Raw genomic sequence first — 20,070 nt, 5'->3', positions numbered from 1 at the left:
CAGATCATAAGTTACATGAGTTAAGTAAGGATTTCTAGACAGGTGAATGTAATGACGGGGATTTGGTGTTCCATCATCAGCTGTCAAGGTGCTAGATTGGTCTCAGGACTTGAGATAAAGCTTACGTGTGTGTGCGCACGCGCGTGTGTGTGCGTGTGTGAGTGTGTGTAGCCTGCAGTCACGTTTGGACAAGAGGCAGGCATGTTATTACACAAAAGGTGGAGAGTGGAGTGCAGTCCCAGGTCCTGCTGACCTGAACCAGCCAGACTCAATGCAGTTTCCAATCAATGGGTATTTGTTATGTGTGTGTGATGTCTTTGGGCTAGCTGATAACTCCAGCCCATGGTAATCTGTCTTTCCTGACTGTTGATATCTCTGCTGGATAGGTTGGCAGTATATTCTCTGCTATAAAAGGCGGCCAGGTGTGGTGAACTGAGGGACAGAGAGCAGTCAGTCTGGGCCATAATATGCGATGTAGTAGAATGATAATGTGGATTAGGTCAAAGTTGAGCTGAGCCTCAGAAAGGCAGGAGAGACATGGGAGAGGAGTGGCATTCTCGGCTCTAGGAATAGCAGGAGGAGGGAGGACCACAGAATGCTTCAGCTGACATTGAGCAGGAAACCAACCTACCTAACTGGAATAAAAGGTCAAGGTTTTCCTGCAAGATAAGAATGGATAGGTAAAGGTGAGAGGAAGGGTTGACTGAGACCCAGAAAAATCAGGGCTAGGGACAAGAAAACATCCACGGAATTTGAGGTTTCTGGGTAATGATAACATGGGCATGGCAGGTTTATAGAAGTAATTAATAATAATAACAGCAACAATAATAACTAGCCTTTACATAGCGCTTTAAGGTTTTCAAAGGGCTTAACGTATGTTAACTCATTTGATCCTTGCAGTAGTCCTGGGCGGTAGGTGCTATTATTATCCCCATTTTATACATGAGGAAACTGAGGTTGAGGCATGTTAAGTGACTTGCCACAGCTAGTAAGAGCCTGAGTCTGGATTTGAATCGGGGTCTTCTGAACCCTATCCACTCTTTCCACAACCAGAGGAGGAAGTGGAACAGAAGCTCCTTGAGGGCAGGGCACTGTTCCATGGCAGTCTTGGGATCCCAACACCTCCAACCTAGGAGGACATGAATGCATGGCTGTGGAATTGAATTGAATTGAATTGATCTGGCCAGCTTGGTTTAGGCCAGCGGCATGGACCCGAGCTTCAGGATGCTCTGAGTTCCGAGGACTCCCACTAGGACATAAGCAACAAGTGGTCGCGCAGCCTGTTCTCATCCTCAGCAGGTCTGTCTGGCCTCTGCACCTAAGTCTGCCTCTGTCACCTCCACCCATCGTTCCTGGTCCCTCCCTCTGGGCTTGGATTCAATGGGCTTCTTGTATTTGACCGAGGTTCAAATCCCAGCTCTAGGGTCCTTGGGCCTCGGTTTCCTCATCTGTAAAAAGTGGGGGTTGGTCTAAAAGACCCGTGATGTCCCTTCAACCCCACACCTACAATCCTCTGACCGTGGCAGAGGGCCTTCCCTTCCCCAACCCCTGCAGAACCCATCAGCTTCCCCGTTTCTGGTCCTCCAGGTGCTGTGCCAGTCCTTCCTTCCCCTCCCTGCTGCCATCAGGGGCTTGGCCCTGAAGGAATTCAGTCGGTAAACTCGGACAGATGCGGTTTAGCTTCCTCCTGGCCCTCCTGGCCCACGTCACAGGTCAGGGCATCAGGATAGAACAAGGCTAGCTGGGGGCTGAGAAGAAATGACACCTCTGGTCAAAGCTTCCCTCCCTCTTGTTCCCTTGGGGCGGGGGGATGACCCCCATCTAGACTAGCACCAACCACAATGGGTCACATCGGCAAAGTCACTTTTTGTTCCTGCCTTGAGAAATTGGAAAGGAAAGGAGAAAAAGTCATGAAAGGAGAGATAAAAGGATGAATGAGACTGGCTGGCACTTTGTTTGATAATGGGAATGTTTGCCAGGGTTGGGCCTGCTCTGGCCTTCTTAGAACACTGGCTTTTGAAGGGCTGCATTAGCTATTTAGAGTGGCAAGGTGTGCTTCAGAGACCTATGATTTATCAGCCTGGGTACTCCGGGGAGTAGAGAGGAGCAGTACCTCGACTCCCCACCCCCAAAGCAGAGCACTGGTCCCCAGCGTGGTACCTTTGGCCCAGACCCAGGTGTTCCATCCACATAAGAAACTCCCATTGTCCCAATGCATGGTACAGTGCAAAAGGCATGGAGTTTGGAGTCCGAGGGCCTGGGTTTGAATCTCTGTTTGCTCTCTTTGCAAGTCATAAAATCACTTAACTTTTCTGGGCCTCAGTTTCCTCATCTGTAAAATGGAGACATTGGACCAGATGGCCTAGAGAACCTAGGTCCTTGGGTGTGGCCTTTTGACTGAGTCCAAGTTTTACAGAACAAATCCTTTTATTAAGGGCATTTGTTCTATGAAGCTTGGATTCAGTCAAAGGGCCGCACTTGAGGACCTAGAGGGCCACGTGTGGCCTCGAGGCTGCAGGTTCCCCACCTCTGGTAGAGATTCCCTCTAGCTCTAAATCTGTGATTCTATTAAGATTGTGAGTGGTCCAAAACTAACTTAGACTAAGTTAGCCAGAATAACTGGCCTAAGACTCACTTAGAGTTTTCCAGGACTCTGAGAGTTTAAGCCATATGTATAGGCCTACACAGCCAGTAGTGACAGAGACAAGATCTGGACCCAGACCATTGTGACCCTGAGGCTTTCTCTCTATCTGTTAATCCACACTGTCTCCTTGTCATATGTCCATGACACATAAACACTGCCCTCATCCCCCCCCCAAAATAAAACCCACATAAGGCTGATATTTACCAGCCATGTGATCTTGCATATAAATTGAGGGGTTGTACCCAAAGGGATCTTAGAAACCATAGAGTCCAATATCTGCATTTTACAGATGAGGAAACTGAGGCCCAGGGAGGTAATAGGATTCAGTTTCATAGGATTATAGAGCTCTAACTAGACCTCAGAGCCCATCTTGTCTGACACCTCCATTTTATGGGGGTTACCTGACCCAACCAAGGTCACACAGGGAGTATATGGCAGTGTTGGGATTTGAACCCAGGTCTTCCCATTTTAAATCCAGAGCGCTCTCCATGGTACCGATAGAGAGACAGACAGACAGATAGACATATGGTTAGATAGATAGATAGAGAGAGAGAGAGAGAGAGAGAGAGAAAGAGATGGATAGATGGACGGACAGATGGACAGACGGATGAGATAGATAGATGGATAGATGGATAGAGATGGATAGATGGATAGACAGACAGATGGATAGATACATACATACATGTATATGAATTGTGTGTGTGTATATATGTCATAGAAATGATGTTAAATGCTTTTTCGCCCACAAATTATGCCAACAAGCTGGTGGATCTGAGCTCAGAGAGCTCATGCAAGTAGGAGAAAGCAGAGAGATGGGCCCTGGGAAGGAATCAGAGCAAGGTGAAGAGAAGCTGATGGGAATCAGTAGAGAGAGAAAGAGGAAACCTATTTGGCAGGGAGGGAGGGAGCCCCAAGGCCAGAGGCAAGCTGCCTGTGTTTCCAGGGAAAGGTATAAGGGCTGAGAAAGCAGCTGGGAAGCCAGTGAAGAGGCAGGAGGAGGGAGGGGAAGGAGTGGGCTCTGTCGGAGCCACACAAGGAAAAAGCTCTTTTCAGAATCAACATCCTTCCCGATAGCCAGCATCTGTATTCTGCTCCCGTACCCGAGGCCCACAGGGACCCCAGGAAATGAAGCTTCAGACCCTGGGGGAGCTGGGGGCTGAGAAGTGAGCCAGCCCTCTGGCCCCTCAGCCGGCGCTGCCCATCAGGGTACCTAGGGGACAGGTGCTGCTGCTGCAGGGCCTCAGGGCCCGACTTAGAAACGCCGCATCTAATGGCCCATCTCCACCTCCTGTCCCTTGCAGGCCCTTCCTCGTGCTGCCGCCTCTGATGGAATGGATCCGAGTAGCTGTGGCTCACGCTAGTCACCGACGCAGCTTCTCCATGGACAGCGACGACGTCCGCCAGGCCGCCAGGCTCCTGCTGCCAGGCGTGGACTGTGAACCCCGACAGCTCAAGTAAGTCCTTTGACCTCTGAGGGCATGAGGAGGAAGGCAAGGGATGGGGTAAGGAGGAGAGAGAGACTAGCGATGGCAGCCTCTGTCTGTTGCCTTCCTCGGCAAAAGCCTGGCACCGAAGAGGACAAGCCCACTCAGCCACGGCTCGTCGCTGGTTCCTCGGCTCCCTGACTGAGCTTGAGCCCGGCTCCCCCATTATCTAGCTGCGTAAACGGTGTGTCAGGGCCACACGGCAATCTTTCTACAAAACCAGTTCTTGGGTCCAGTGTAGGGGAGCAGATTAGTAATAATGAAGGGCATTTGGAGCTGGAAGTAATTATCTCTGCATTCACTACCCTCCAATCTTCTGATTGTGTTTATAGGCATTCAAATGTTTTTCATCACCCCAACTGCCCATAAGGGTGCCTTAGACAACAGAAATGCGCTTGTTCTGGAGCAAGTCTCTTTGGTTCCCCAAAAATAAAGTACAGAAGGAGAGGAATATTCAATGTGAATGTCTGTTTCTGGGTTGATGTCAATTTCTCTCTCTCTCTCTCTCTCTCTCTCTCTCTCTCTCTCTCTCTCTCTCTCTCCCTCCCTCCCTCCCCCCCTCTGTCTCTCTCTGTCTTTCTGTCTCTCTTTCTGTCTTTCTGACTCTGTCTCTCTCTGTCTCTGTCTGTCTGTCTGTCTCTCTCTGTCTCTCTCCCTTCCTCCTCTCTCTGTGTCTCTCTGTCTCTCTCTCTCTGTCTCTGTCTCTTTCTCTCTCTGCACCTGTCCTACAATTGTCTAACAATGTCCTTAGAGAAGAGGTGCTCAGCCTGTAGGCTGAATGTGCCAGACCCCTGCCTTCTGGATTGCAAATGATGGGGGCCACATCCCCCAGGGCATCTCTGATCAGCCCGAGGTTTGTTCCTGAGGGCACTAGCCAAGACTCTTAGGCTTTGACAATAGCAATCTGTCAACAGGGGAATTATTCATAGACTCCACTTGCGTCCTCTGTCCTTTGGGTGTGCCACAGAGACTCCCTGGCATTCAAATGAGGGCTCGTTTCTCCTCAGGTGACAGATGCTTGGTCTCTGAGCCCAAAGCTCTGAAAGCCATACTTGGCAGGAGCTGTTTCTCATTTTAACTCAGTGGAGGGGGGAGAGGGCAGTGGAAAGAAACTGAATTTGGAGCCTTAGAAGCTGGGTCCAAATCCTAACCCAGGGTGACCCTGGGACAGCCCTTTAATCTCTCTGGGACTCAGTTTCCTCATTTGTAAAAGGAGGGATCTAGATTAGATGGCATCTGAAGTCTTTCCAGCTCCAGTGTAGGAGTCTGTGGTCCTGTGAAGGAGGTGAAGGGTTAATAATTACAGTTACTCACATTGGTTTGACAATTGAAGGGTGACAAGGCATTTTCCCCATAACAATTTTTGAGATAGGCAAAATAATTCTTACTCTTATTTTATAGGTAAGGGATTAATTTGCAGAGCTCTTATTAAATTTGAGCCACATGCCAACCCTATGCAATACATACTGCTATCATTCCCATTTTCCAGATGAGAAAACTGAGCCCCAGAGAGGAAGTGGCTTATTCAGGGTTACACAGCTACGAAGTATCATAGGTGGAATAGGAGCCTCCAATAGTGGGTATCTCGCTACCTGTGACCCATTCTAGTTAGCTCTGAATGTCAAAAAGCATTTCTTTATTTAGGTAAGCTTCTACCCATTGCTAGAACTAGGATTCTGCCCTCTGGGGCTGACTTAGCTGACTCTGGGCTCTCTTTCAGATCAGGGTTATATGACTAACAAATGTCAGAGGTAGATTTTGAGTTGAATAACAGTAATCATTGGCATTCCTATACCACTTTAAAGTCTGCAATGCTCTTACGTATCTCATTGCAGCCCAGGGAGGTAGGTGCTATGCTATTATCACCTCCATTTTATAAATGAGGGAAGTGAGGCCCAGAGATGTGCCACCTGCCCAAGGTCACACAGACAGTAAATGTCAGAGGCTGTATTTGAACCTGGATCTTCTGGCTCCAAAGCCACCATACCTAGCAAGGGTCACCAAGGTTGCAGACCAGTCAACTCCCAGCCCATCCCCCTTAAGCTCTGAGCCCAGAGTGAAGGGGTCCTTATGTTGTTGCCTGGACATTTCTCCACGCAGGAAGGGTCCTCGGCCCCACCTTCAATGTGCCCCTTTTCCTCCACGCCCCAATCATGGGACCCTGTCCCACCTGAAGATTTGAGGCAAAGGGCATCTCCTCACTGCAGAAAATTGGGAAGGGGGAGGGGGAGGATGGAAGAGGAGTGACATTGATTTTTCCTATGACCAGGGAAGCCTCATTCTCCTTTCTGGGCCATGTTCTTATCTGCAAAATTGGAGGTGGGGAGATGACGAGATTATTATCCCCAGATCTTTATTATCCCTCTTATCCTGAGATACCTCAACGGGCCTGCTGGCTTTTTCTCTCTCACCTACCACATTCCATCTCCCTGGCCCCCTTGCCTGGAATGTTCTAACCTATCTCTCTACCTCCTAAAATCCCCAGCTTTCTTCAGAGATGACGTTGAATGCCTCCCACCACTCAAGACCTTTCCTGATCTTCTGCCCCTGATACTGACACTCTCCCCTCCTCAAAAAAATTACTTTCTATTTAGAATATTAGGGATTTTTTTAATATTAGGAACTCCCAGGTAAGGACACTCCCTCTACTAGTGCAGGTGGGCACCCTCTCTGAACCTTAGAGAGGCGACTAGCCCAGGGGTGTCAAACTCAAACATAAATGGTGACCACTAATATGTACGTGAGGTTCCATATATTGAGTTAGTTTGAAAATGTAATGTCATCTGTGTTTTATTGTATTTTTATGTGTTTTATTAAATGTTTCCTAATTACATTTTTCTCTGGTTCAGCTGCTGCAGGAGTGTGGTGGGTAGTGTTGTAGACCACATTCCATTCACACAGCCTGAGAGGCAGAATTTGAACTCAGGTCTTCCTGTCTCTAATCTGCACTATACCTTGGTGGCCACATTGTATCTATTTTGTATTTAATTATCATAGCAATTATACATATTGTATTTCTCTGTTAGAATGTAAAGTCCCTGAAGGTGGAGACTATTTTGTCTCTATGGATTGTTGGGGGTAGCTAGGTGGTGCCATAGTGCATAGAGCACCAGGCCTGAAATCAGGAAGACCTGAGTTCAAATGTGACCTCAGACATTTCATAGCTGTGTGACCCTGGGCAAGTCACTTAACTCCATTTGCCTCAGTTTCCTCATTTGTAAAATGAGCTGGAGAAGGAAATGGCAAACCACTCCAGTATCTCTGCCAAGAAAACCCCAAATGGAGTCATGAAGAGTTGGACACAACTGAAATGACTCAACAAAACTGACAGTCAATTAATCAATAAACATTTTTAAACACCTACTATGTGCCAGTCACTATGCTAAGCTCTGGGGATACAAGAAAGGCCAAAGATTGTCCCTGCCCTTGAGCAGCACACAATATAAGGGGACACAGCATTGGCCACTAGGGAGCTCCACCGTGGATGGAGCACTGAACGTGAGTTCGAATCTAGATTCAGACTCTTACTAGCTGTGTGGCCCTGGGCAAGTCACTTAACCTCTGCCTGCCTTAGTTTTCTTATCTTAAAAATGGACATAATAATAACACCTACCTCCCAGAGTTGTTGTGAGGATCAAATAAGATAATATTTGATGGCAGATAGGTGGCTCAGTAGATAGAGCACTGGCCCTGGATTCAGAAGGGCCTGAGTTCAAATGCAGCCTCAGACACATAACACTTACTAGCTGTGTGACCGTGGGCAAGTCACTTAACCCCATTGCCTAGCCAAAAAAAAAAAAAAGATAATATTTGTGAAGTGCTTTGCAAACCCTAAAGTGCTATATAAATGAGTCGTTATTATCCCTAGTACCTTGCAAAGCACCTGGAGCCTAGGAGATGCTTAATAAATACAGGTACTGGGGCAGCTAGGTGGCACAGTGGATAGAGCACCGACCCTGAAGTCAGGAGTTCCTGAGTTCAAATCTGGTCTCAGACCAAACACTTGACACTTACTAGTTGTGTGACCCCGGGCAAGTCACTTAATCCCAATTGCCTTAAAAAAAAATAAGTACAGGTACTTAATAAATGCTTGCTGAATAAATGAACAAATGATCCTTGTTAGATTAAAAAAAAAAAGAGTCCTGGCTGTGCTAGAGTTCTTCAATCAAAGAGTGGGAGACCACTTGTCAGACTGCCTTTAGAATCAAAAGTTCTTCATTCCTTCAGGTGTGTCTGTCTCTCCATGACCCCATTTGGGGTTTTCTTGGTTTGCCATTTCCTTCTCCAGCTCATTTTACAACTGAGGCAATCAGGGGTTAAATGACTTGTCCAGGGTCACACAGCCAGGTCTGAGGCCAGATTTGAACTTGGGAAGATGAATCTTCCTGACTCCAGTCCCAGCATTCTATGCACTATGACGCCACCTAGGTGACCCTTAGAGTCAGAAGCCATGGGTTCAAATCCCACCTCTGCTACATACTACCTGGGTGACGCTGGGGCAAGGTCATCTGGCTTTGGTGACCTCCAAGGTCACTTCCAGTTCTGATTCCATGATCTTATAGGCAGCTGCTGCCAGACTACCCAGCTGCTGGGCTCTTCAGGGCGTGGCACCTCTGTGGGACAGCTAGGTTGTCTGGACTCACTCTTCAGTGGGTAGTTGCATTTTTGAAAAGCCACCCCCAGTGACCGGCTCGACTGGGTGATATTGCACTCTCTTTAGCTAAAATGTTACAGTGCTCTTTTCAAAGATCTCTAGCCTGTGATTGGCAGAAGCCTTTCCTCTGCCTTCCCCAGAACCTCGGATCAGAAGTTTGTCCTCTGCAGGCAGGAAATGAGAGAAGTCTAGACTCTCCTTTTTGACAAGCTTTCTTGGCAGAGTGAGCTCGCCCAAGGAAAGACTCCTCCTTTGCTTGTGGTGATCAGCCCTGACTCAGCTGGGTTCATTTCCCAGACTCCCATTGGGGTCTTATGAAGATGAGAGGCTAGAGACAAAGGTTTTTGAGTCCAGTGTGTGCCGGAGGGGCAAGTCTGTTATCTCGCTGGTCTTTCCACATGCCCAACCCAAACCTGATCCCTAAATGCAATAGACCTATTCAGACTTCACCCTCTTTCTAAGATAGAGAAAGTTTCTTTCATAGCTTTTACACTTCAAAGATGGTTTTTGCCCCCTTCCTACCTTCAGCTTTGCTAAGTCTCAGCAGGACAGACACACCAATACATTATGACCCTCCCTGAGCCTCAGTTTCTTCATCTGTATAATGAAGACATTGAACTTCAAGGTCATTTCAAGCTTGTCCTTGACTCTCAGCGCCTCGGAATCCTACTCTGTAAAATCAGGGGTTGTACTTAGTTCCTAAGGACCCTTCCAGTTCTCAGTAGTATGATCCTTGCCTGCTTTCTGTACAGACATTTGATCCACAGGAAAAGAGCAACCTGAAAATGGCCCACGCTTCCTGCTGTGGTCCTGGCAAGTGGGAGTGTGGGCCGGCCCCGTCCATGGGCTGACCTCTTTCTTCTTCTAACAAATGACTCTCACCAAGTGCCTTTGCACTGTGGCACTCCACGAAGGGGACTTTGAAATTGGTGTTTGACCCCAGAGAGTCGATGGGGTTATTAGCTTATGTAATTACCCACCAGCTGCTAACCCTCTCCCTGGGGGAGGGCGGGGGCACAAAGTGGAACACGGGCAGGAACGAAGGCATAATTCTCAGAGGGGCCTGCCCAGGGTGACCTTGGTCAGCTGCCTCCTCTCTGTTTCTGCTTTTCTCAGCTTCAAGAAGACCTCATGGAGAGGGTGTGAGTTTGTTCCCAAAGGGGATAATTGGTTGCAGCTGCAGAATCTCAGCTGATTAGGCGGCCTTATTGATCTTTGATAAAAATATCAAAAACCCGAATCTGCTCACGTAGAATCCCTTTTTTGGTGCCTTCTATTTGAAATGAAACCATATCCTATGAAGCAACCACCCTTGGAAGAAGAGGGAATGTTTACTTTGAAGGAGAGAAGATTGGGGTGGGGGGGTGTTACAATATCACTGCCTGTGCAGTCAGAGGACCCGAGTTCAAAACCTGCCTCATATGTTGCATGTACCAATCTGTTTGCATCTTGTCTCCCCCATTAGAAGGCAACCTCCTTGAGGGCAAGGCTTTCTTAGAAGCCCCAGAGTTTAGTACAATGCCTGGCATATAGCACATACTAAATAAATGTTTGATTTATGACTGATTGATGACAAGTGTGACCTTGGGTAAATCACTTCCCTGGGCCTCAATTTTCTCATCTGTAAAATGAGGGGCTTGCACTGGATGGTCTCTTACACCCTTTCTAGCTCTAGACCTCATGTGCAAAATAAGGTGGGGGCACTAGATGTTCTCAGAAATCCCTTCCATTGTTAAATCTGTGATCTAATGAACTTCCTCTGGGACTCAGTTTCCTCATCTTTAGAATGAAGTAGGTTTACTAGAAGACCCTTTTGTTCAGTCATTTTCAATCATGTTCGACTCTTCATGACCCCATTTGAGGTTTTCTTGGCAAAGATACTGGAGGGGTTTGTCATTTCCTTCTCCAGCTCATTTTACAGATGAGGAAACTGAGGCAAACAGGGTGAAATGACTTGCCCAGAGTCACATAGCTAGTTAGTGTCTGAGGCTGGATTTGAACTCAGGAAGATGAGTCTTCCTTACTCCAGTCCCAGCACTCTATGCGCTATGGTGGCACCTCGCCGCCTATCTTGGAAGACCTTGCCTTTGCTAAATCTTTGACCCCGTGATCCTCCCCTGGCCTTTGGTTTCTTCATCTGTACAATGGGAGGAGTGGGTTAGCTGGAAAGCTCGAGATCTATGTTCTATGACATATGAACACTGGACTGAGTATCAGGAGATAGTGGCCATGGTCCCCATCTCTACAACTGATCCGTTCTGTGACCCTCATGTTAATAATAGCTGACGTTTCTTTAGTTGATCAATAGATTAAGCACCTACTCTGCACCAGGCACTGGGGTGAGAAAGAAAACAAGAGACAGTCTCTGCCTTCAATGAGCTCCCAGTTCACAGAGTTGATTCCCCATAGCAGCCCTGAGGTAAGCTGTGCAGATATTACTGTTGTCATTTTAATGATCAGGAAATTGAGACCCAGAAAAGTAGCAGAACCTAGATTTGAGCCCCAGCTTTCTAGGGGTCAAGGATAGAGGGCTAGACTTGGAGCCAGGGTGCCCTGGGTTCAGGTCACAGTTATGTCACTTACTAGCCTCTCTGAGCTTTGGTTTCCCCATCTGTAAAATGAAAGTGTTGGACTTGGGTCGGTGCCTTTCAGTTCAAAAATCTGTGAACCTAAGTATCTATGACTGTCTCCCCTATTTCCCTTCTCTGGATCTGTTTGATGATCTGCTCAATGAGGCGGGATTTAATGATTTTGAAAGCCCCTTCTGGTCACGTTGGCCTTGGGGAGAGGGTCTGGTCCTCTCTCAGGACCTGAGTTTTCTCATCTATAAAATGAGTAGCTCACTGGACTCAGTGATCCCTCCTGTCCTCTACTGCTCTACATTTTAGGATTTAATGCAAGGTGCCAGGCTACAGATGGCAGACACTGCCAGCCACTTCTCCAGCGGCATTCAGATTTCCAGTTTGTGCCAAGCAAAGCCAAGAATAGGCATTTCCCAGATCAGACTCGGTAACGCACTACTGCAGCGGCATCCTCAAAACTCACCATCAGCCTCTACTTTCCCAAAAGGAGAAGTAAATTCACAGGCAGATTCTGGGAGCAGAAGGAAGGTGTAGCACAGTGTCTGGCCCATAGGTGCTTAATAAATGTTTATTGGTTAATTAATACTTGCTGATTGACTGCAGGGCTAGTGGCCTCTACTCAACCATAGCCACCAATCAAATATTCATTAGGAGTCTACTCTCTGCCCAGCTCTGTGACTGCATTTGGTGGGATTCAACCGGCCCTTTTTAATCCCCTGCTATTATGAAAAGCCCAGAAGGAGGCGCTAGGGATACAGAATCAAAACCCCAAACTGGCTCTGCCCTGTACGAGTTTGTGTTCTGGAATCCAACATTTAAAGAGATTAATGTGATAATATTATATAACATAATATAATGTAATGCAATGTAATATAATGCAATATAATATCATATAACGTAATTTGAAAAGGGGGAGAGCACGATGTAGGGGCCACCCTGTTTCTTCTACTCCCCCCAAGCCATAGGAGAACTGAACTCTGACCCCAGAACCACCCTGGGCTCTCCTGGACCAACAGTGAGCTTACCTTGCCTGGTTCCAGGTCTCCACAGCTCTTCCAGCCACCCTCTTCATCTGAAGCTGCCCCCCCGGGCCACCCTTTCACCTAATCTTCCACCTCCCCTTTGTGTGTTGACTTCTCTCATTAGAGAGTAAACTCCTTGAGGGCAGGCACTGTCTTGCTTTCTCACTTTTGTCTCCCTAGCATTTAGCACAGGCGTCTAGATAGCTCAATGCATAGAGCCCAAGGCCTGGAATGAGGACAAGCTGAGTTCAAATTCAGCCTCAGACACTTACTAGCTATGTCACCCTGGGCAAGTCACATACCCTTTGCCTTAATTTGCTGGAGAAGGAAATGGCAAACCACTCCAGTATCTCTGCCCACAGACAGTATTGCTGTGCTAAGGTCCATAGGGTCACAAAGAGTCAGACATAACTGAACAAGTTCTGTTTTTCTTAACATAGTAAATACTGGAACCAGAATTTGAATCCAGCTCCTAGATGGCCAGTCTGGTTTTTTCCATTGCATATACTCTTTCTTTGTGTACGTGCTGTATCGTCAGTCTCCTGTAAGCTCCATGAAGGCAGGGACAATGCCTGTGTTCATCCTTGCATGCCTCTGGCCCGCTTCCATTGCAGTTACCCTCCACAGCAGAAGGAATCAATCAATAACCATGTATTGAGCACCTACTATGTGCCAGGCACTGTGCTAAGCACTGGAGACACAAAAAGAGGCAAAAGACAGCCCCTGCCCTCAAGGAGCTTACAATTGACCTATGATGCTAAAAGCAACAATCCTTTTTATTGGGGTACATTTTTCCTCCTTTAATGGAAGGCCTTTGCTTTGGACACCTCTGCGTGTGAGGAACAGGGCAAAGGGAAAGGGAGGAAGGATATACATGAATGATTGACCCTTGAGAGACAAGAATGCAACCACACCGGACTTGGGGTCAGGAAGAACTGAGTTCAAATCCTACCTACTATTGCTGCTTACCCCCATGTGTGTCTGTACATGTGTGAGAATGCAAGACAGAGAGAGAAGGAATCAGAAAGAGAGAGAGAGAGAGAGAGAGCCACTCAAACCCCCAGGCTTCGGTTTCCTTACCTGTAAAATGAAGGGGTTTGAGGCCCAGAGAGATTGTGACTAGCCCAAGGTCACACAGGCAGTAAGGAGTAATCTGGGACTCTGACTCCCAGTCTGGTCTTCTTTTTCCCTGGGAGGAGAGTTGATGACCTGGGAGCCCATTTCTACCGCCCCTCCCCCTGCATCCAGCATTAACACAAACCCACTTCATTCTATCAGTCAGTCGTTCAGCGAGTATTTCCAAAGTACCTACTATGTAGCAGGCATTGTGCTCTTTGCTGAGGACAGCCAATTCAGTCGAGAGTGCTTGTCCTTGTCTTTGCCCAGATTTGGACGCACCCTCAGCACCCTGTGGACAATTCAGTCCTTCCCCTTTACTTCAGAAGGTCAGCTCCTGAGGCTGAATGTCGCCGGGCACATTACGTGGGATGACGTCAAACCTCCGAAGAGCACCAGCAAATCGAAAAGTGGCTCCCTCTTGGCCTGCTGGCTGTCCCCTTGAGTGTCCTTTTCCTTCTCCAGATTTGGATAAAACCACAGCGCCCCGTGGACAGCTCAGTCTGGGCAGCCTCCGTAGAGAGGCGGGCCCCTTCCTCTCGCAACATCTATTAACTGGGTTCTGGCAGCCTGGCATTAATCTGGTATCCCCTCACCCTCCCCTTCTTCCCCCACCACCAGGATGCAGGTACATTGGCTCCTTCTGGATAACCTGGAAACTCTCCTCTCTTCCCCATGTTCCTCTCTCCTTCCCCAAGCCACTTTTCCTAAAAGTGTCAGGGTGGTCAGGAGGCCTTGGAAGGGACTGAGATCCCAGGGCATCTTTAATCACCATCTTTGCAAGCATTTTGCACCCTTCCCCTCCAGAGTGTGAAAAGCACATCGCAAGCACATTCTTGGCTTAAAACCATTCAACCTACCTATGTCTTCAATGACATCTTGACCCACTTTCAAATGAGGGCTCAGGGTCTGGCACCAAAAATTCCATTTAATTTAACAGCATTTATGGAGTGGTTGTTATGTGCTGGGTTGGGCATCGGTCATACAAAGATAAAGCTGAAACTACCTCTGTCTTCAAGGAAATTATATTCTATGTAGGTCTGCATTCATTCCATCCCTGCCCTCAGCTTTCATTTGACTGAATGAAAACAAAGCTGAGAGAGATCTCAGAGGTCATCTCCAACCCCCTTATTTTACAGATAAGGAAACTGTGGCACTGGGAAGTTAAGTGGCCTGCCCAAGGTCACACGGGGAGTCAGTGTCAGAGATGGGATTTCAGTCAAGCTCCTCAGATTCCCGAGGCAGTTTTTTCTATTACACCCCAGATCAGTAAATACAAAGCATACACAAAGTAAATTCAGTTCCAAGGGAAAACTAACGCTGGAGGAATTAGGAAGACTCATAGAAGGTAGCACTTGAGGAGAGAGGGCATTCTAAGCTTGGAGCACAGCCTGGGCAAAAGCACTGAGGTAGGAAATGATGGAATATCATGGGTAAATAGACCAGCTCAGCTGTAGAAAAAAGAGTGTGCGGGAGAAATGGAAAGATGGATTAGAAAGTGATATTGGGGCTAAATTGTGAAGGGCTTTAAGTGACAAACCTCTACAGGGACATACCACCTTCCCCTTCAAGATTCTAAGGGCAGTCCTGGGAAGTTGGAAGACTGTCTTTCTAATATTTTTGCCCATTGTATTCTCCTAAATATTCTTTGACTACTTAGCAACTCCCCAATATTGGGTAACCAATTGATCTCTTCTCAATATCAATTTGACCACTTTACATCAAATAGTTTTTACAAAGGGTTATTTACTGAGAAAGTACAGCAAGGAGTAAAGTATGAAAATGTACCCTTCAATCCTTCCTGGAAAGAATACGTACAACAGAGGCAGACACAGAGGAAGTGCCATGGATTCATAGCCATGTGGCTGCCAGGTGGGGAGAGTAGGCTTCTGGCTGCTACCATCATGACTACTTCTCCCCCCACCCAAAGGCATAAAGTATTTCTTCTTCACCAGGAAGAAGGAGAGTTTTCATCTGTTCAGGCTTTTGTATGCATGCTCAGTTTTATTTCACAAACTAATTTAAAAGACATTTTGTTTGTCACCATACCATATACGGACAGAAACAGAGAATACCTGCACATGCTCCAAGCTAGGGAGAGGAAGGGCTTCTCCATCATTCCTCTCTAACGTTTCTGGAAGCAGACTCATTGAGTTTTCATGTAAGAGAAAAGTGTGCATGCTCTAAGGGCTGGGCTCTCTTTGGCCAGTCTCCCCACTCAATTATTTCTCTCTGTCCTGTGCCCCAAGTTAAAAATGTGCCATTCTCAGAAAAACAGCTGTGGTACCTTTTAAACTCACTGTCCATATTCCCAATCCTAAACAGTTCTCTGGGATCCCAGGGAGACACACGTATTGTTCTCTCACTTGCTTCTCTAGTGACTTAGGGGAAAATGCTCAAAACAACCAATTTGGCACAGTCCCATACATGCAAGACACTGTCACCATTGTCCTCAAATACAGAGTCGCTGGTGATAAAAGGGTTAAGTTTTCCCTGGTTTCTGGTCTAGGCACAAGGTGGCTGATGAGAAGATGGCAGAGAAGTGATGATAGCTCAACCCATGGGAGCTGATAAAAATCATATCTCTAGAACTGTAGGTGGGGGAGAGTCAGAGAGACGAGAAGAATGTTTAATGGCCAGGAGGCAGCCGGGGCACACATGCCCATAGCTGCTGGTTGTTCCCTAGCCCAGTCTGGGACAGGTAAAGATGGAGCCTTCATGCTGGTGTTAGAGGCATCTGAGTGGAAACAAGCTCCTGGGTGGGGTGAGAAGGAACGTTGTGGACAGAAGTAGCATTGTCTGGAATGAGTCAGTGGTTCAGAAGGAGGAAGGTGTGAGAGAAGAGGAGGTGAGAGAATGTCTGGGGAGCTTAAAGACCAGACATCTGTGTGGGAGAGTCAGTGTGGACAAGAAAGGCTTGGTTCCTAGGTAAATGGGTAAGACCGTGTGAAAAACAGAGCAGCCATTGAGTGTAGTTTATGAGAATCAATGTTGTGCAGGAATCAGCATAGCATGGGGGGAGCATAGAATGGGGAGGACCCGGGTTCAAATCCTGCTTCTGCTACATCCTGCTTATATGGCAATGGTGACGATGAGGATGGTGATGAAAATGGGGAAGTTGGACTAGATGAAAATCTACGATCCTGAGTCACTTTATCACTCTGGGCCTCAGTTTCCTCCTCTATAAAATGATGAGTTTGGATCATTTGACCTCAAATGCTTTCCAGTTCTAATGATCCTAAGCCATTGCCTTTGGACCTCAATTTCCTCTTCTGTAAGATGAGGGGAAGAAATTAGGTAACCTCAAAGGTCTCTTCCAGCCCTAAGCCAATGACCCTATGAAGGTTCAAAAACTCAGCATACAGGAAGGCTGAGAGACTCCATGCATATGGCGGCTGGGACCAGCAACCATAATGAGCACAAAGTATATCAGTGTGAGAGTGAGATGGCGCCTGGGTTGAGCCGTATTTGGATCACAATTTCTTCCTGGATACAGCCCTTCTGCTATATGGAGCCCTGGGGAGTGGTCAGCGGATAGCTTTAATCCCATCCCATTGGTCTGAATGGGCATTTTTCTGTAGTCCCTGAAAGAAAAAATAGATTCTGTCCAGAAGGCAGTGCAGCACAGATCAACCCAGGGCTTAGGGCCTGAGTGAGTTTAAATGGGATCATGACCCCTTCTGGCTGGAAATCCTGCAAAGCCCATGGCTCCAGGATGGATGGTCCATCAAAAATGAACAGTCAGTCCTGGAAGGCTTCTTGGAGGAGGTACATCAGAAACAGCTTCTCAGAGGAGGTGAAGCTATGGACTTTATGCACAAGAGAAGCAGGAAGGGAATTTAAGGTAATATGAAGACAGGAAGGAAGTGGTATGTGGGCTTGGTAAGAAGGTTACCTGCCCAGAAGTGAGGGGGATGGGCCAAGTGTGATGGACCTGGCAGACCCCTCCAGTGGGGTCACAAAGAAGCAGCCATTGGAAAGCATTTAGGCACAGTGGGAGTGGTGGTGGTGGATTGGGGTGGATTTCAGCCCACTTTAGTCATCTGTCTGTCACTTGTTCCTGCCTCTCCCTTAGTGTCATGGAAAGACTTTGGCACCAGAGGCCTTGAAGCCAAATCCCAGTGCCACCATTTTCTAGGTCACTGGACCTTGGTTTTCTCGTCTGTCCAATTAGGTTACACTAGATGACTTCTAAGGCCCCTTCCAGCTCTACGTTAATGGACCTAGGACTGTCTATGCTATGCCTCAGTTTCCTTATATGTGTAAAATGAGATTGTTGTTTAGTTGTGTCCAACTCTTTGTGAAGCCATTTGGATTTTCTTTTTTTGGCAGAGATAACTGGAGTGGTTTGCCATTTCCTTCTCCAGTTCATTTGACAGATGAGGAAACCGAGGCAAACAGGGTGAGGAGGCTTGCCCAGGGTCACACAGCTATGAAATGTCTGAGGTTGTATTTGAACTGATGAAGATGAGTCTTCATGACTACAGGCTGGCATTCTATCCACTGAGCCACCTAGCTGCTCTTTGCAGACTTTAGAGCACTCTATAAAGATCAGGTTTTCGCTATCATAATTATCCTCTTCTAGCAAGATTCCAGCCAGTCTCTCATTCTTAACACAACGAGGTGGTGCAGTGGTTAGAGTGCTTTGCCTGGAGGCAGGAAGACCTAAATTCAAATCCAGCCTCAGACAATTATTAGCTTTGTGACCCTGGGACATGTTTCTTAACCTCTGTCTGCTTCAGTTTCCTCATATCCCCTATGAATTGGGGATATTAAAAGCAATTACTTCCCAGGATTGTTCTGGGAATAAAATGAGAGAATATTTGTACAGAGATTTGCAAACCTTAAAGCATGGTGTAAATGCTAGCTATCTTGGGGAGCTGACAGATGAAATGCTGGTTTTCTCTTCCCCTTGGGTCTCCTGAGGAGTCATGCAACTATTCAAAGAGGGATGGTGGATTCTTGGGTCTTAATTTGCCCAGCTGATGGATTTCAGGTGTGTCCATCCAGGAGCCTGTGAAACCAAGGCCACAGGGCAGGATGAGCAGGCGGGTGGGCTCCCAGGCCCCTGAGTCCCCACCTCTATCACATTCTGCCAGGTCAGATGGGCACGCTTGGGCTGTGAGCACATCGAGATCACGTTTTCCTGCTTCTGATTTTTAATCCCCTTTCCGCCTCAAAAATACCACTAGGCCTTTGTAAATCTTGCCCAGGAATCTGCTGTCCAGAGCATCTTGTCAGCTTTTGCATCTGCTAGCTTGTGCTTGACCCTGATCCTGGAGCCGGGCAGTGAGGAATTCACCGGACTGAAGGTGGGCGTAGGTGGGGAAGGGAGAGAAAAAGCTGTGAGGCCCATGGCCCTTTGAAAACTCCAACTATCACATGTTTCCTTGGTCTTGTTAGGAAGAGACCAGCTAACGGGGGGCTGGCAGGGGAAAGACAGGGTCGGGTTGGGTTTTCCCCTCTCCTGACATTCTTGACACAGGCTCAGTTGTTTGGGGGTTGGTTTTTTTTAAGTAAGAGGGAGAATAGAAAGACTGAAAAGGGTGTTTCATCAGATGGTTTCATCACATAGGACATAATGAGATGCCCAGGAGGAAAACATCTGGTATAGAGGTGTCAGAGAAACCTCCGTTGTATCTGTGTGTTTGCCTAGGGCTCCTGGAGACCACGGGATCATGACTTTAGACCTGGAAAGGATTTAAAGAGTCAGTTCTAACGCTCCTGTTTAAAAGAAAAGGAAAATGAGGTCCTAAGATCCCTGGAGGCCATATAGATTGTGAGGTCCTTGTCTCTTTTGGCATCCCCCAAGCTTAGTACAGTGCCTGGCACATAGTAGGGACAATTAAATGTTTGTTGACTGACTGACTGATATGGTCCAACCCCACTAGAAACCTAGGTCCAGCGGAGAATCATATATTGAGAGTCAGAAATCATGGGATCATAGATTGAAAGCTGAAAGAAACCTCAGAGGCCCATCTAGTCCAGCCCACTCATTTTACAGAGGGGGAAACTGAGGCGCAGAGATCATGGGATCCTAGATCCAGCGCTAGAAGGACCTCATCATGTCCTACTTTCTCATCTGACAGATTAGAAAATGGTGGATCCAGGGAAAAGAAGTGAGAAGTCGGGGGGAGGGAGAAGACTCCCTGAATACATCCCCCAGCTGAATATCATCAAATACGTCTACAAAATAGAGAAAAAGAAGAGATGCCTAGAAATTAGACAAAGCCCCCCAAAAAGCTATTTTTAAAATACAAAAATCAGCTATTAAACCCATGACCTCAGATGTCAGTCAAATCAGTCAACAAGCACTTCTTATGTGTTTCCAGTATGCCAGGCACTGTACTAAGTGAGGAAGATACAGGAAATTTCCAAAAAATGATCCCTGCCCTGAAGGAGCTCACGTTCTATTGGAGGAGACAACAGGGGAAAAAAATCATACAAATAAAGTAGAGAGAGACAAACAGACAGATAGGTAGATAGATAGATGGTTCGATAGATAGATAGATAGATAGATAGATAGATAGATAGATAGATAGATAGATAGATAGATAGATAGATAGAT

The 20,070-nt window shown here is 47.1% G+C and overlaps 1 protein-coding gene across 1 annotated transcript in view; it reads left to right on the top strand.

Annotated features, from left to right (window-relative positions):
* Window positions 1–20,070, top strand: part of BTBD11 (BTB domain containing 11) — a 233,773-nt gene that overhangs the window by 162,904 nt on the left and 50,799 nt on the right. Inside the window, exon 5 of the mRNA XM_027871966.1 lies at window positions 3,946–4,098. Coding sequence (XP_027727767.1) covers window positions 3,946–4,098 — 153 coding nt within the window. The remainder of the gene's footprint in view (window positions 1–3,945; window positions 4,099–20,070) is intronic.

This window comes from Vombatus ursinus, unplaced genomic scaffold, assembly GCF_900497805.2.
Source record: "Vombatus ursinus unplaced genomic scaffold, bare-nosed wombat genome assembly UNPS02003292.1, whole genome shotgun sequence".
Taxonomy (NCBI): Eukaryota; Metazoa; Chordata; class Mammalia; order Diprotodontia; family Vombatidae; genus Vombatus; species Vombatus ursinus.
The sequence above is the reverse complement of the archived record's forward strand: the minus strand, read 5'-3'. Positions and strand labels throughout refer to the sequence as shown.